At 39.8% G+C, this 15,481-nt stretch overlaps 1 protein-coding gene across 32 annotated transcripts in view; it reads left to right on the top strand.

The window, feature by feature from the left end:
• The window catches only part of MAGI1 (membrane associated guanylate kinase, WW and PDZ domain containing 1), a 683,050-nt gene that overhangs the window by 628,336 nt on the left and 39,233 nt on the right, over positions 1–15,481 (top strand). For 20 of the 32 annotated variants that reach the window (XM_053290563.1, XM_053290583.1, XM_053290560.1 and 17 more), the window contains one exon: positions 9,837–9,914. The exons of the other annotated variants lie outside the window; for them this stretch is intronic. In XM_053290563.1, coding sequence (XP_053146538.1) covers positions 9,837–9,914 — 78 coding nt within the window. The remainder of the gene's footprint in view (positions 1–9,836; positions 9,915–15,481) is intronic. 32 annotated transcript variants of the gene reach the window in all.

Raw genomic sequence — 15,481 nt, 5'->3', positions numbered from 1 at the left:
AGTGTCCCGGGCCCTGGTGTGGTGTGGTGCCTGGGCCTATAGGAGGGCCTTCTCTGTGGCTGCCCCTATTCTTTGGATCACCCTCCCCCCCACCCCAGATTCGTTCAGCCCCATCCCTAGTGGCTTTTAAGGCCCTTCTTAAGACCTAGCTTTTTCGGCTGGCTTTTGCTCTTTCATTTTTTAAAAAAATATATTGTTATTTTTCACCTCCTAGAGTATTTGGAGGAGGCGGTATACAAGAAATTTTAGATAGATAGATGTGGACACTTTCTTATATACTCTTTTGCTTTCAAAGATTATTTTCATAAGAGACATTTAAATCGTTTCTTGAGTAGTCCCATCATATTGGTCTTCGTGATTTGTGTTCAAATATTAGTATACTTTACAGCTCTTAGAAAATACTGTACTCACCCCTTTCTAGTGTGGCAGAAGCTCTTCCATCCAGGAAGAGAATATACATATTGGATTTCTCTTTGGTGATCCGCCAGATAATAACCTCTTAATATTGTATCATGTTCTTGGAATAGGATCACATCCATTCACCAAATTATAGCCAAATTTTGCAGAACTGTTATTCAAATGGATAGCTTTTCTCCATATTACATGTCATAATAACCATAATTACAAGTTTAAACTACATATATCGATCACATGACTGCTACTTAAAACAGCAACAATGTGTTTAATTCCCTGTGCCTCTTCTGTAAACTTAGGATAAGTTTCAGGACTCATGTCCTGAAATCCTGTTGTTTTGTGTTTTCCCCATTCCTCGTATTGGCTCACAACTTGATAGGGGCAGGGAAATGAAGAGCATTGTGATACCTGAGGATTGCTAAATTCTAGACAAGTTACAGAGCCGGGGCGGGAATTAAATATTGGCATTTTTAGTGACAGCTGCAGCTTCAACATAACATATTGTTCCGCATTACTTGTGCAGGATGCTGTACTCTTGTCCTCCTCCTTCTGCTGCATTAGATTTTTGCCTCATCTCTATTCCCTTCCCCAAGAGCATTCCTGCACTGTCATTGTCTGTGACCCCCTGCAGCTATTTAGTCTCAGCTAAACAGTTAATTAGAAATTAGCTAAATAGTCATTAGGATTAGCTCAGCAGTATTAAATCCTGCCTGTCCTGCTTTTTTAAAATAATAATAATAATAATAATTGTGCAGGGAAGGTGCTGAAGGACACAGCTCCTTCCTACCCCCTTTCACCCACATATCCATGCAAAGCAAAGATAACGGAATAGATTCTAGAGGCAAGTAAGGTATATCCGTCCTTAGCTTTTATTTGTGCAACTGAAATGGATTTCGGAGACTGGTCCTCCAGGTGACAGTTAATTTCTGAAGTTTTCCTTTAATATCTTTCCACAGATCCTTTCCATTTCATATTTTTAATCTCCCTTCACTCTGCTGGGTTAGTGTGTCTCTTTGAACATCACTGTGTCCTGTTCCCTTGCTATATTGAGATGGAAATCTGTTTCTTTCCAATCTGCTACAGCAAACTACACAACTTCATGTCTTCTAATCATGTCTTTTGTTTTGTTTGTTTTTACATGTCGATGTATAGGAACAATTGCAGGTTGTTAGGCATGAAGGGATTCTTCCTTAAGCTGTGAGTTCACATTCCAGGCACACCTTGAGCTAGGTCTGTTTTAAACAGGATGTTGGATTAAGTGGACCACTGGTCTTAACCAGTATTCTCTGAATCTCCTGGAGATGCATATAGGTTGCACCTATATAGGAAACAGAATCAGTTCTGCTTTTAGGTGTTTTCTTTGTCTTTAGCAGATTGGAGCTGTTGGAGAAGTATGGTTCACCTATATGAGACATGCTCTTAAATGTGCTGCTAACTGGGTCAATTTGGTCTTACTTTTTTCAAGACTGTATCATTTTCTCTTCTTACCAAGTTACTGTATGGGGCATAATTTTTTTCATATGGACATGGAGCCCCTTGAACATTTTTCAGGGTCTCATGTGAGTGACAAGGAATTCTGGGAAGGACAGGAATCTACTGTCCTATCAAAACACGTTACAAATCTTTTTCTATATACTTATTTCACTAAGATGGGCCATGCATGGATGAAGAGGAATGCGTTGGGAAAACTTGCGAGAGCCGCCAAACTCTCGCAAGGAACTCTCGCGGAGAGGCAGGGGGAGAAGCAAACTGGCCCAGCGAGTGAGTTGGAGGCAGGGGGAGAAGCAAGGTTAGGAGGAGGCAGCGGGCAGCGGGCCCTGGCCTGGCCGCCGAGAGGAGGAGGAGGGAGGTGGCTGCAGTAGCACCATGGCCAGAAAGTGAGGGGGGCCGAGAAGTGCGTAAAAGCGGTCGGTCGGGGGGGGGGGAGCGGAGAAAGTAGGGCATGCCAGCGGTGGCACGGCCAGAAAGTTGGGGGGGGGAGTGCGAGAGAAGTGGGTGGTGGGGGGAGCAGAGAAAGCCGGGTGTGCCGGTAGGAAGGGGGGCTCTGTGCCTGGGCCCACTAGTTCTTATTGGATTTCTGCACATAGCATCCATTACGTCTAGCTTCTTATTTATTTGTGTAAATTTCAGACTTGTCTTATTCCAAAGAATGATGGAAATTATGTTCTTTTTACACAAAAGCTGTGTTCTGATTAAAGGAACTTCTGCATTGTTGCTATCTTTCAGCTAAAGGTTATGGTAGAGCCATTTTACACTGTTGTCACATTATTAGATTATGATGGGTTCATAATCTTTATAACATGAATTAAAATTTTTGTGGGTTTTTAAAAATTCATAGATGAAATTCACAGTTTTTCCGAATGGCTTCCTGCCGTTCAAGAACTGTCTTCTTTATGATAAAACCTATGTGTGTTCTTTATTAAACAAATACTGGAGATGAATTCAGTAGCCTTTAACTTTTGTTTTTGAAAACCTCTTCTAAATATTTGTTGGTCTGATGTATGTATTATTTGCAGATTCCAAGCTGCAGATTTTGAATAATCTCTGCCCCCACTAGAAGGGTGGTGAGGGTCTTGATTCAAGTACTCCAAACTTGCTTACCATGCTGTCCTGAGTCCCAAGTCTCTGACAAAGTTTGCATTCAGCTTAATTGAACTGTCTTGATGTTGCCTTGATGAAATAGAATAAGAGCTTGATCTTATGCAAATGATTTTCTGAAACTGGGTCTAGAGAAAAAGCTTCAACATACAGTACTAATAATTACGTAGATGAACCAGCTAATGTTACTTCAACATGTTTCAAATTTCAAGCAAGGCTTTGGAAGCATGATTACTCTGACATACAGTTTTCAATTTTCAATTCCTATTGATTCAAGGATTGCGTTTAAAGTGATTTTCTCCTAGAAACAATATTTATCTGTAGTGTTTTGTTAGAGAGTAATTGTAAAACTATCAGAATTAACCTTTATTAACTAGGTCATTAACTAAAACTTAGCTTCATTTTAACCACTTAATAGAGTAAAAGACCTTTTAAAAGTAAATGAAGCTAAGTTTTAGTTAATGACCTAGGGCTTCTTTCTAGGGCCTGAATCTGAGATTTGATATATGTTCCACTATTGAGCTTATGATCCCTATCCCCATATAAGAAAGCTGCCCATAGGGGCAGGGACCCAATTCTTTTTTATTAGATTTTTTTTTAATCACCAGCACCATCCCTGGAGCCCCCAGCTAACTTCTAAATATTGTAATGTTAAGAAGCACCTTGGAGTTTTAATGTAGCAGCTGTTTACTGAGAAACAGCAGCTTATGTGTGCAGTATTCCCCCCGCTCTGAGTTTTCCTTTAACCAGCTCTCATGTCAGACACTGAGAAGTTTAAAAAGCACTGGTGTGTGTGTGTGTGTGTGTGTGTGTGTGTGTGTGTGTGTGTGTGCACGCACGCACACACATACACACACACGTATGTGCTTGGGTGCAGCTACCAATAGTCAGACGTTCCTGTGGATGGCCTGAATGTGCCCTTTTTGCCTTGTTCATGAACCAGCCCCCTGTTTGAATATTGGTTTACTGGGTGCCGTCCCGTTTAGAAGCCACAATCTATAGATACAGTCTATCTCGTGGGATCTGTTTGGAATCCATCTTGGTGATAGGAGATAAATCATCTTAAGAATGCAGCTTACTCTGCAGAGGCAAATGAGCCTGCCCTCCAAGGGTGAAGAGCACTGTCTGCATATGCTTCTCTTCTGGCACTCTTCCCAGGAATGACTTTCACTCACAGTCCTTTATTTAAGGCAGAGATACTGGCAATATCTTAATCCTGCGGAATAAAAATAGCACAAAAGCACTGGGCAGGCCACTGAAGTACTCCTGAAGAAGGGCAAACCAGACTGGTTCTGTTAGGCATGAGCTGTTCTCACTGAAGCAGCTGCTGGTGGTGTGGGATTTATCCCTGCAAGGGGCACTTGGGAGATCCGGTTAATACTGCAACTCTTAGCGGGTCAGTCCACATCTTCTTGAAGGAGTTTGAAGTCCATTTTTAGACTCAAATCTAGCTCCGTTATGGTGCGACAGGCATACCTTTGCTTTCTTCCCAACTTTGAGAGGCAACAATTTTATCAAAGTACTCCAGGACAAAGTTACAAGGAAATGATTGCATTTGATTGTATGATTGTATTTTTAAAAAAAAAACTGTGAGAGGAGATAAATAATATACTGTGTTGATCTGAGTTTGGAAGTGTTTTCTAAGAAACTGGCAGTTCTTACAGATTTCTCTTAATAAAAAGCCTAATACCAGGGTGCTGGGCACAAACATAAGAACTCAAAATCTGCCTCCAGGCTTTGCCCCTGGAGGCTCAAACAAATTCTGGTGCAGAATAGTCCAAGGGCAGCGGCCTTCGTTAAATTTTCCAGGGCCTTCTCCAGCCCCTCAGCCATTGTGCCTCCTCTGCCAGCGCTGCAGTATCCCCACTGTTTCCCCAAGAGAATGCAGTATTTTTCCCTACACAACTTAATATACCATAAGAAGCAGCTTGCTCATTTATTTTATTATATGTGTGTATTTATGACCTTTGAACTAATAAAAGATCTCCAGTGTGACTCACAAACTTAAAATCCAAACATTCAAAAACAATAAATAAAATGTATCACCACAGTAAAACTGAGTTGGCACAGCATTCCCTCAGCATTCCCTCCACAGCGTTCCCAAAGAGTTTGTGCAAAAAGAGCCCCCAAAGGACCACCTTCACTTCCTTTGTGAACATGAGTGGGGATAGAGGTGAAACAAAATACTCAGTGAGGGAGTTCAGTAATTTTGGTGCCTCTGAGGAAAGTCTCAAGGGTACAGTTGCATAGGACTAGGAAATCCTTAAGGTATCCTGCGCCCAGTACTCTGAACTGGTTCTGAAAACAAACTGGAGCCAATGAAGTCCTTTTAAATTTGACATAATATGTTCCTTGCCACTCAGCCTAATCAGAATTCTTGTGTCTTCATTCTGAACTAATTATGGTTTCTGAGAGCTCTTCATAGACAGCCCCATCTAGAGCATATTACAATAATTTGGTCTGTACATGACAAAAACATTAACTACTGTGGCTAGTTTGTTCCTCTCCAGGAAAGGGCGTAAAGCAGTCTAAGGTTTTAAAAAGCACTCTGGGCATTCAACGACACCTGGCCATCCAGGCACAGCACTGGATTACAAAGCAAACTTTTAAATAGCTATCTGTGCTGAGATGCCCACTCTTTCACTTTTATTATTTGTTTCAAGGATGTAATTTAAAATAGAATGATTTCGGAGTAAGGAAAGATCTTTCTGGTAATCAGAATTTTTCAGGAGCAGTGACCAAACATATATATCTAGGCTTGGCATTGCTTGAATAATTAATGTATGAAATAATAGTGACTATATAAGCAGCAGCAATCCCTAGGCTTCGTAAGTCAACTTACATGCATGCTACCGTTACTTACATAATTATTCTAGTCATTGAAATCTATATCTCTTCAATCTGAATGGTGGTGACATTTGCAATCTTTATTCACAGGTCTGGGGTGACCTAGGTATATGTTCTTATACCTGTGTCAGAGACTACTACAGTACTTGAATTTATGCAGTGCTTAGGTTTATATCACAGGTTAGTCGTGTGTGCTCAGCCTCAGTTTTTCATCTAAAAGAACAAGAACAGCCCTGCTGGATCAGGCCCAAAGCCTATCTAGTCCAGAAGCCCGTTTCACACAGTGGCCCACCAGTTGCCTCTGAGAAACCCACAGGCAAGAGGTCAGGGCATGCCTTCTCTCCTGCTGTTGCTCCCCTGCAACTGGTATTTAGAGGCATCTTACCTCTAAGGCTGGAGATGTCCTGCTTTCATTGGACTAGTAGCCATTGATAGACCTGTCCTCCATGAATTTGTCTAAGCCCCTTTTAAAGCCATCCAAGCTAGCTGCCATCACCACATCCCATGGCAGAGAACTGTATAGATCGATTAATTGCTCTCTGCCAATTCTCTCTACTCCATGCATACTGTTACCATGTTACCATGTCTCCCTATAGTTGCCTCCTTTCCATACTAAAAAGCCCCAGATGCTGTAGCCTTGCCTCCTTTTGCTGAAGATCAAACCCAGAACCTTCTGCTTGCAAAGCCTGGGTTATGAGCATTCCTTTTGGTCTTATGTGCACCATTGTTGTTAGAATATTGTAAAACTATACTAAAGCCCAAACTTCTCAAAACAAGTAAACAGAAACAAAGAACACCCACCCCTCATTGCGTCCATGAACTAAGACCACTCAGATTTCAGTTTCTAGAAGGTGTCCAAGCTGTGGCAATACTGGACTACTGATAATGTGCTTGTAATAGAGAGAGAGAAAATGACCTTTAAGCTTGGTCATCATATCCAGGAACCATCTTTTACCTATCGAGAGAGAGGGGGGTCAGCAGAATAAGGCATAACTAAATGTAATAGTTTGCTCCAAAAACCTTGGCCTATTTCTCAGAACTATATATTTCTAGATTGTTTTTAATTTTTTTCTTTTTATTCTTAAACTTCCTTGAGAATTGCTACAATCTGTTGTTGTGTTGCCGGCATGCTTTGCAAAGCTGCCGTATCTTGTGTATGGCCATCTGTCAAAACAGCAGTGACAAAATGAATTAATCTGAATTGCAGATGTGTTAATGAGCCTCTTTGACGGGCTTAAGCATGCTTTAATTAAAAGCAAAGCTGAACAGGGTCGAGGCATTCTAAAGGATTTTAAAATATTGCTTTTTTAATATTTGAATTTTATTTTCAGTCACACAATAGATTTGTTGTGTGCAAACTGGATAACATAAAGAGCAGCATGACTCCATTCCTCCTTCATCCATAATTAAATGGGCTTTCAAAGCGTGAGCACAATGTAATGGGGGAAATTCTGACGGGGCAGCTTTAAACAAAGTATCAGTGTGAGGCAGAAGAATTTACCCAGTTTATGACTAAGAAACAAACAGTGACATTTAAACACACACCATCTTTGTACATCTGAATCTCCTTTAGAAAGATAACGTCTTTTGCTGTGACCAAGAAGTGAAATTATTACAGAGCAGGCCCATTTTGATATTGGTTTAGGTACAAATGTTATTGTTTTATCCTGAATTTTATAGGTTACTGCCTTTTTATACTGATGGAAACTGCTCTTGTGAGTCCACACCTTCACAGTCCATGCCTGTCCAGAGTCCAAAACTCAGATTACTCTTAAGCATACCTTTTGAAAACTCAGATTACTCTTTGAAATGAGCAAGAAAAGTCTTGAATCAAAATCTCAATACCAATCACTGTTAATGTTTGACAATAAATTATAAAACCTTCAAGGGCCTAGTGTAGGTATCAGAAGCTGGCTTAACTCAGAGTTATGAGTCTTACCAAAAAAAGGTGTGTGTGTGTGTGTGTGTGTGTGTGTGTGTGTGTGTGTGTGTGAAACCAAGTGGTTGTTACTCTATTTCAGAGAGCAATGCTACCTACTCTGGAAGTTCTATGAATATATGAGGCAATCATATTGTTCCATGTAGACTAGTATTGTTCACTCTGACTGGCAGCAGCTCTCCAGGGCCTCAGGGGAACCTGACCCAGTTCAAGGGCCTCAGGTCCAGAACCTGGCCCCGTTTCAGATAATGCTGGCATTATTTACTGCTACAGGTACCAGGTAAAACCAAGACAAAGGAAGTCTTAAGAGCAAATCTGGTCCCACCCTAAGTAGGCAAAGACCTTTCATAATTGGGGGAATGATGACCTATTACCTCTTAGGACTAGGGGAAACAATGTGTTATAGTGACTTCGAGGTGGATAACAGACCTCTAAATTTTGATGGTGTTTAACATTTAGACAGAATGTTCAATGGAGAGAGCAAGGAAGAAGAGAACCCCATAAGAATTCCACCCCTGCACCCCCATCATCACAGGCTATTTATTGCACATTAAGTATATTCTCATGCACAGCCTAACTCAGGCTAGGGCAGCCCAGTCTGGGTTCGGCTGTGCATGTGAAGCACCGGGAGAGAGGTTGGGCTCAGTGCTACCTGCATGCCAAGCCCCAGTTTTAGCCAAGGCTTATGTGGGGGTATGTCAGAGGAGATGATGGCGGCCACTCATCTGCCAGTGCCAGGGAAGGCTGGCAAGCTCCTGCCAGCTGCGTGTTGTATGAAAGACTTCATTGATTGTCTTCTGATTATATTTATGAAAGGAGTTTTAGGAAAGCAGTTTGCCTATTTTTAATCTCAACAGAGAGGCTAGATTCTAACATCGTGTCAGTTCCCGAAATAATAATGAGATGTATAGCTTGGGTTCATCTAAGTTTTTAGTCTCATGTTGGATTTTCCACTCCAGTCTACACAGCTGTAGACTGATATCTACAGTGTAGTCAAAGATGAATGGACTGTATTGCTCCATGTGCCCTGGGGCATAAAGGGGTTTGTGAGTTTTTTGCCACCAGCCAAGGAACTTTTGACTTGTGTCAGCTTGGAGCCTTGAATCGGCAAGATGTCCCTAAGTACACTGAAGGACAAATAAGTTTGTGTATGGGGATTCTAGATGAAAGAATTAACTTCAGTCCCTTTCTCTTCTTGGTAAAGCTATGCTGCTATGTGATTGCCAAACATGATAGCAACATAATTTGAAGAGTAAAGACCTGTTTTTGACAGGATAAGACAGACTTATATTCTAAGTATAGGATATACTTAGAATCTTTATATTCTAAGTACAGATGGACTCTAACAATTATCATAAAGGTTTGTACTGGGGTGATGGGGGAGAGAAAGTTCAAGCATATTTTTTGATCCAATTTGATGTATTGGGAAACAGCTATCAACTATTCAGTATGTGTATTGGGAACCAAATATATACTGGTACAAGCAGTCTTTCTTGTGTTACTTTGTGAACAGTTATTCATAGGCATGTATAAATTTCCATTTATGAAGAAGTAATGTGAGAATCACCATTCTGACTGCCATATTTATTTTGTTAAAGCAGAAATTCAAAGGATGTACAAGCAGCCTGCTACTCCTGCTTACTGTTCCTTTTAAAAGTATTGTCACAAAACTACATTTTCCTGAAATATTTTAAGTATAAATTTATTGTGTATACATAGCTTTTGCTCCCTAATCCAGCAGATAAGTGTGTTGTCAAAATCCTGGGAACTGTTTTGTGATAGAACCAAATATTTCATGGTGATCTTGCTGAAACCTATTTCCAGTGATGCATATAACCTTTTGATAGACTAGTCTCTGCATCAGATATTGCCAGTAGACTTGACAATATCTACTGTTCTAATCCTTAGCAGCTACAACTATTTCTGTGATAACTGGTATGAAAGCTGAATCAGAGCTGTATCAGTCAATACTAAACTAAAATGAGCAAACAAACAAAATCCATTAAGCTTTGCAAAATGTTAAAATTAATATTCACAGCTATGTCACCTTCGCCTGCGACTGGACTGAGCAAGGGTGAAAGAGAGAGAGAAATCAATTCCACGAATTTTGGAGAATGTAAGAATGAGCTGAGAACTTTATATCTGTGTTGTCCATCTTGTGTAGTGTTTGTGATTGGTGACAATCCATATAAGCTGGGTGGGGTGGAAGGATGAAGCATGAAGAGTAATGAAAGTTCAACATGCTTTCCTTACCGTCCCCATTGTCAAGCAACAGAACGGAGATAATTCTAGCAGAAGAGGAAGTTCTAGTTGTGTTCTGTAAGCCTTGCCTTAACACTGAGTGATTAAAAAAAAAGATTTGCCTAAATTATGTGGTATTGTTTCTTCTCATCAGCTATTCAAAACTCTTTTTATTACTTTTGCAATGAAGTCCTTGAAAGACACAATTGTGAGCAAGCATGGGTTACTCCAAAGCCCCTGGGGTTAGAATTGTTTCTTATATTACAGGGACACTGAGTGCCAAACTAAGAAGGGTAGTCAATTAAAAAGGGGCAGGTTTTTTAAAAAAAATGAATGTCTAATTTTAATTCGGTTGGGTTTCAATTTTGTATTTGTTGTGCTCAGTGGTATATAAATGTCCTAATATGTCATTAAATGCTGACCTACAGTTCAATAGAACAAGAACAAATTTAAACAATTCCTTCTAGATATATTTTTTTTAAATCAGTCTAGAAATAACATATAAAAAGGGTTGTGGTTGAAACACCCTTCATAAATATGTTCTAGTACATGTGGTTGGTTTTGTTCCTGTTGCCACATGCTACATGCTGCTTTCTGACCTCGCATTAGGGAAACCTCACAGTTGCTGGGTGAGCGGCTTTTATTGGGCCTCATTATGTGCTTTTATACGTAGTGAAGCCCAGTGTAAGCCGGTGGCTGAGCTTTGATACCCCTGTAGTATCAATCAATAACTGGCACAATTATTTCAGTGGGCCCTTAAGCATGTAAAAGCAGTCCTCCAGTCAGGATCAGGGTGGACTCTTGTTTTATTAGCAACCTGGTCACTTGCCGAGGCCAGTTAGTAATTGGGTTAGTCAATGCAAAAGACTGTAAAAAGAATTTTGTTTCACATTCATTTGTGTTGTGTTGTGTTGTGTCGTATGTTGTGCATGTGTGTGTTTGTGTCTCACCATGCTGTTCCCACCCTCTTATTGCCTTTTGTTCTGAATTCAATGTTAGATTTTGTCAGCTTGGAGAGGAAGGAGGTATTATAAGCTTTCGTGTCATGTTTTCTGTTGTATTGATCTAAATCTTAACTAAAATGTACGCCTGGGGTCACATATGTTGGTTTTTTCCATTTGAGTGGACTGTTTCAAATCAAGTTTATCATTAAGTGTTTTTGCCATTGGCTACAGCAATTAAAATTCATAACAGAAGAGGGATAACACTTGCCTAGGCAAATCCATAAAAGCATTCCATGAAATACACAAGGATCAATGAATAAATCATAAACATAAGCATAACTGACTAAGCAAACAAAACCCAATACATTACACTGCAGCAGAAGGAACTTCTTAACCTTGAAAATGTCATCTCTTTTACAGCAAATCACATCTTTATGAATAAACTTTGCAAATAATTGCAGCAGTCAGCATGAAGCATGCTACTCTGTTCACCGTAATGCTGCCTTTACCATTTAAGAATATACGAGTTAGAGCCCAAAGAGAGGCATTCTTCAAGATCAAATCTAATTAATCCTTTCTTGCAGAACCTTACAAAGAGAATGATAGAAATATAGGGTATGTTGTCTGAGCCCAATGCAAAGCCTAACAGAATAGACTTGCATTTGAACAAGAAACAGAAGGTAAAGAAGGTTTTGGCTACGGTTGGAAGCACTGTAGAGTTGACAAATGGAAACATGCAAGAAGATGCTGAGAAAAAAATGCTCCATGCTGGAGTGCCCAGCAGAAGCGGCTTTGCTTTTATCAGACAAGCTGTGCGTTCTTAACTGGCTTGGCCTCACCTCCAGTGTGAGGCAATGGAGAGATGCTCTCTCTGTGCTCCAGTTATTCAAAGTCAGTGACAAACACCAATTAATGTAGGAAGCAGTCCATCGCCTATTGCAATTGGTGGCAAAGTTCACAGTTGATAGTGCAGCTGCAATCACATTGCCCAATTAGGCTACTATCAGATAGTTACCATTTGCAGCAAATAGCCTTCCAGCATCTCAGGCGTACCTGATTCCAGTTATGGACTTTTCATAATATTTGTCACCTTCTTATTCTGTAATTGTATTTAGGAGATTGTTAAGCTATGGTTCAGTGCTTGTGAGTTTTAAAAATATCTTAAATTAATAGACACTGACCAAATTGGTTGCATACAAAATGCACATACAGCTTGATGATGGCTGTAGAGCCTTAGCACATGCCTACCTCGTTGCATTCTTGCTCTTTCACTTTATGCATTCATTTTGCACCCCTGTTTGAATGAACTTCTGTTATGGACCATTTGAAAGGGGTAAATCCCTGCCAGTTTTTAATGCAAACTGAACAGTAAGATCAGTGCTCACAGCACATGCTTTGAGTACTCAGGTGTTGTAAGCTGCCCAGAAAATAATTTGTTATGGGCTGGCTAACAAATAAAGGTTTTTTTAAATTATGACGATCTTGATGATGATGATGATGATTAGTAGTAGTAGTAATGTAATCTGTAATATTCTGAACCTAGAGTTCATTTATTTAAGCAGACTTGATGAAATTAATGTCTGGAATGTCAGTGAAACAGGTAGAACAAAGCAACAGGACTTCCCAGGACAAAACAACAAGAAATGAGGCAGATCAGCATTGTGTTTATTTTGAGAGCAAAGTCCATTCAGCCTGTGCTGGTCTTCTTGTCTATAATATATCTGGTGAACAAGATTGTGGGACCAGTGTGGATTGAGCAAGTTGTGATCCACTTTCCATCATCAGTGTGCTTCTTTCCCTGGCAAAAAGGCAACTTTCAGGGTGCTTGAACACCCACCTGGGATGTGCCACATTTATGTAACCTAAGAAACAACAGTATACAAGGGGTTTTACTGTATGGATTGCTGTGTTCTGAAAGAAGAGCTGTACCTTGTAGTCCATTGAGTTTTGATGTCTAAGGTCAGTTCCTGCATCTTGTTGTACAAATGTTAAACTCTACTGAGTGTGCTGATCAAATAGGAAGTATGCATCTGAGTATGTGTCCCACTGTGGCAGATGCTTCCTTTAGGCTATTGTTAGCATCTGGATGAATCCTTGGTCTTACAGAGACAAAGGAAACATCAGGGATTTCGAAGGTGGCACTTTGAATCAGCAGAATCAGCAGATTCTGCTGATATGTTCTGAGAGCATGATGTGGAAGGGATCAATGAAAGCACTGAACAAACGTTTCAGTAAATGGGAGCACTGAATCCATGCTCGCAACTGATGCAACTTAAATAGCTCGATTCCATTATAGTGATTGACAACCTTGCAAACCAATGAGTCAGTCAATCTTTTTAAAAAAATCGTGGTAGTTGTCTTTTGTGAATTATATGTTGAGTTTTAAAGCAGTCCTGCTCCCTTCCATTTCTTTTGATTCACCTTTCCACACACTTGTGATAGAAGTGACTGCCATTCTCCACAGTGTCCACTTTTTGGACGTTGCAATCTTTTTGCTCTGAATCAAGTTCATTGTAACACAATCTGAGAGCATGTGCTCTAGACTGCCGCCGCCTTCTTCTTCTTCTTCTTCTTCTTCTTCTTCTTCTTCTTCTTCTTCTTCTTCTTCTTCTTCTTCTTCTTCTTTGACAGACTGGTTGAGTTTCACTTAGCAGAGCAGAAAAGTTGCTTTATTCACTTGCTGGTCTTTAGGGCTCTGAAAGCTCCAGCACTTTGCCTCAGAGGGAGCATTCTCATGGTTTGTGACAAAAAACTCTTCTTCAGAGCAATTAACTATCTGTTTCATTTTATTATAAGTATGCACACTGAACATATGGTTCTGTGCTTCAAAAAGTTACATTGAATATTTTTGTAGAGCTTGATATAAATATATGTGAAAAGAAAATCAACATTATTTTTTAAAATGGAAGCTATACACATCTGGTCTATTGAAGAATTGCTTCCTCCACCATTAATTATACATCAGGAAAAGGTTTCTTATATCTATATTACAAAATTAATCAAAGCACTACAGTTACTTATCCAATAAATATTAAATGAACCTGAAGTGGTCCTCTGATATCATTTAATAAGAGCAATTAATTTTGCATTTTTAAATAAAGAATGAATAACTCAAATATTAAGCATCTTTGTTAATTGCAGTGAAAGTGAGGGCTTTGGTGCATTTAACACTTAATTATTGACACCTTGCTAGTGAGTCAGTGCAGCTGTCTTTCTCGCTGAAAATGTGAGTGTTTCAGTTGAGGTAATGTGATGGCTGGAGTGTTTGGCTTGAGGTTTAAATCTCTTCTCTCTGGGAAACTATCAGTCTTGTTGATTTTGCTGTCAGAAAGATAAACTTAGAATAATAAAGCATATTATATGCTGAAAAATCCTATGAATTAAAATTTTAAAAAAATCACAAGATAAGAGCTAGAATTGACTGAACCACAGAGACTTTGGGGATAGAGGATTCACACAACTATTTCCTTCCTCAAAGTGATCCCCTCCCCCAATTCTCATTTAATAGAGATCCAGTTTAATTCTGGCATGTGCATACTTCAATAATATGCACATTCTGGGTCAGCAACACAATCTACCCAACAATCTGGATATATTATTTTCATAAGCTCTATGTATGATTCTGCACTATGAACTACATTGCAATACATTCAGCTGAGTGGAAAGAGTGGTTTTTGGTCTTTTGGGGAAGTTTTCTTTTGCACTGAAGATTTTGCCAGCTACAAAAAGCAACCCCCCACCACGACCTCTACATTTTCAGGGGGAGACCTAGAAAAAGAGCCTAAAGGTATTCCTATTCAGAATGAAAAGGAGCCCTTGCCATCATTCTGAATTTACTTTGTTACATCATCAGACAGTTGAATCTGTGCAATTGTGTGGCATCATGACCTCATCAGTTTCATTACCTGATCCTGCATTAGCTGAGAGACTTTGGGGCAGAAAAAGTGGTGTAGGAAAAATGAGGGCAGTCCCAATTCCATACCAGAAAAAGACAAAAAGATGAACTTAGAAGGCGCTGAAGGAAATACTATTTCTTATTTGTAAAAGCACTCTGATTTTATGTTATATTGCATAACATGGACAAACAAGACCAAATACATGCCTAATTCAGCATTGCTTCTGACTAAGAGGTGTTCTACTCAAAACACATTTTCCGCAATGTATGGGGTTCGCCTTTTTCTAGGGAATAAAAATGGTGCTGCTGTTGCGACAGCAAAGAAGAAAGAGCAGCAGCAAAAAAGATAAGTTATAGGAAAAGTCATGGGAAAAGGTTTACTATAACTATCCACCATTAATACATTGACACAGTGGTATGGGGGACACCCCAGAGCATGTGACAGTGAAATGACCCCTGTTAGGAGAGGGTTTACAGTCAGAACTGACAAGGCAGGAAAGATGGGTGGGGAAAGCAAGCAAGCAAGCATGAATTTATCCTATGCAAGAACCATTTCTATAACTTTGGGCATGCATAAGAGAGAGGCCTATAGACATTTCAGTT

Source organism: Hemicordylus capensis, chromosome 2 (assembly GCF_027244095.1).
Source record: "Hemicordylus capensis ecotype Gifberg chromosome 2, rHemCap1.1.pri, whole genome shotgun sequence".
Lineage (NCBI taxonomy): Eukaryota > Metazoa > Chordata > Lepidosauria > Squamata > Cordylidae > Hemicordylus > Hemicordylus capensis.
Note: the sequence above shows the minus strand (reverse complement) of the source record. Positions and strands in the feature narration are given on the sequence as shown.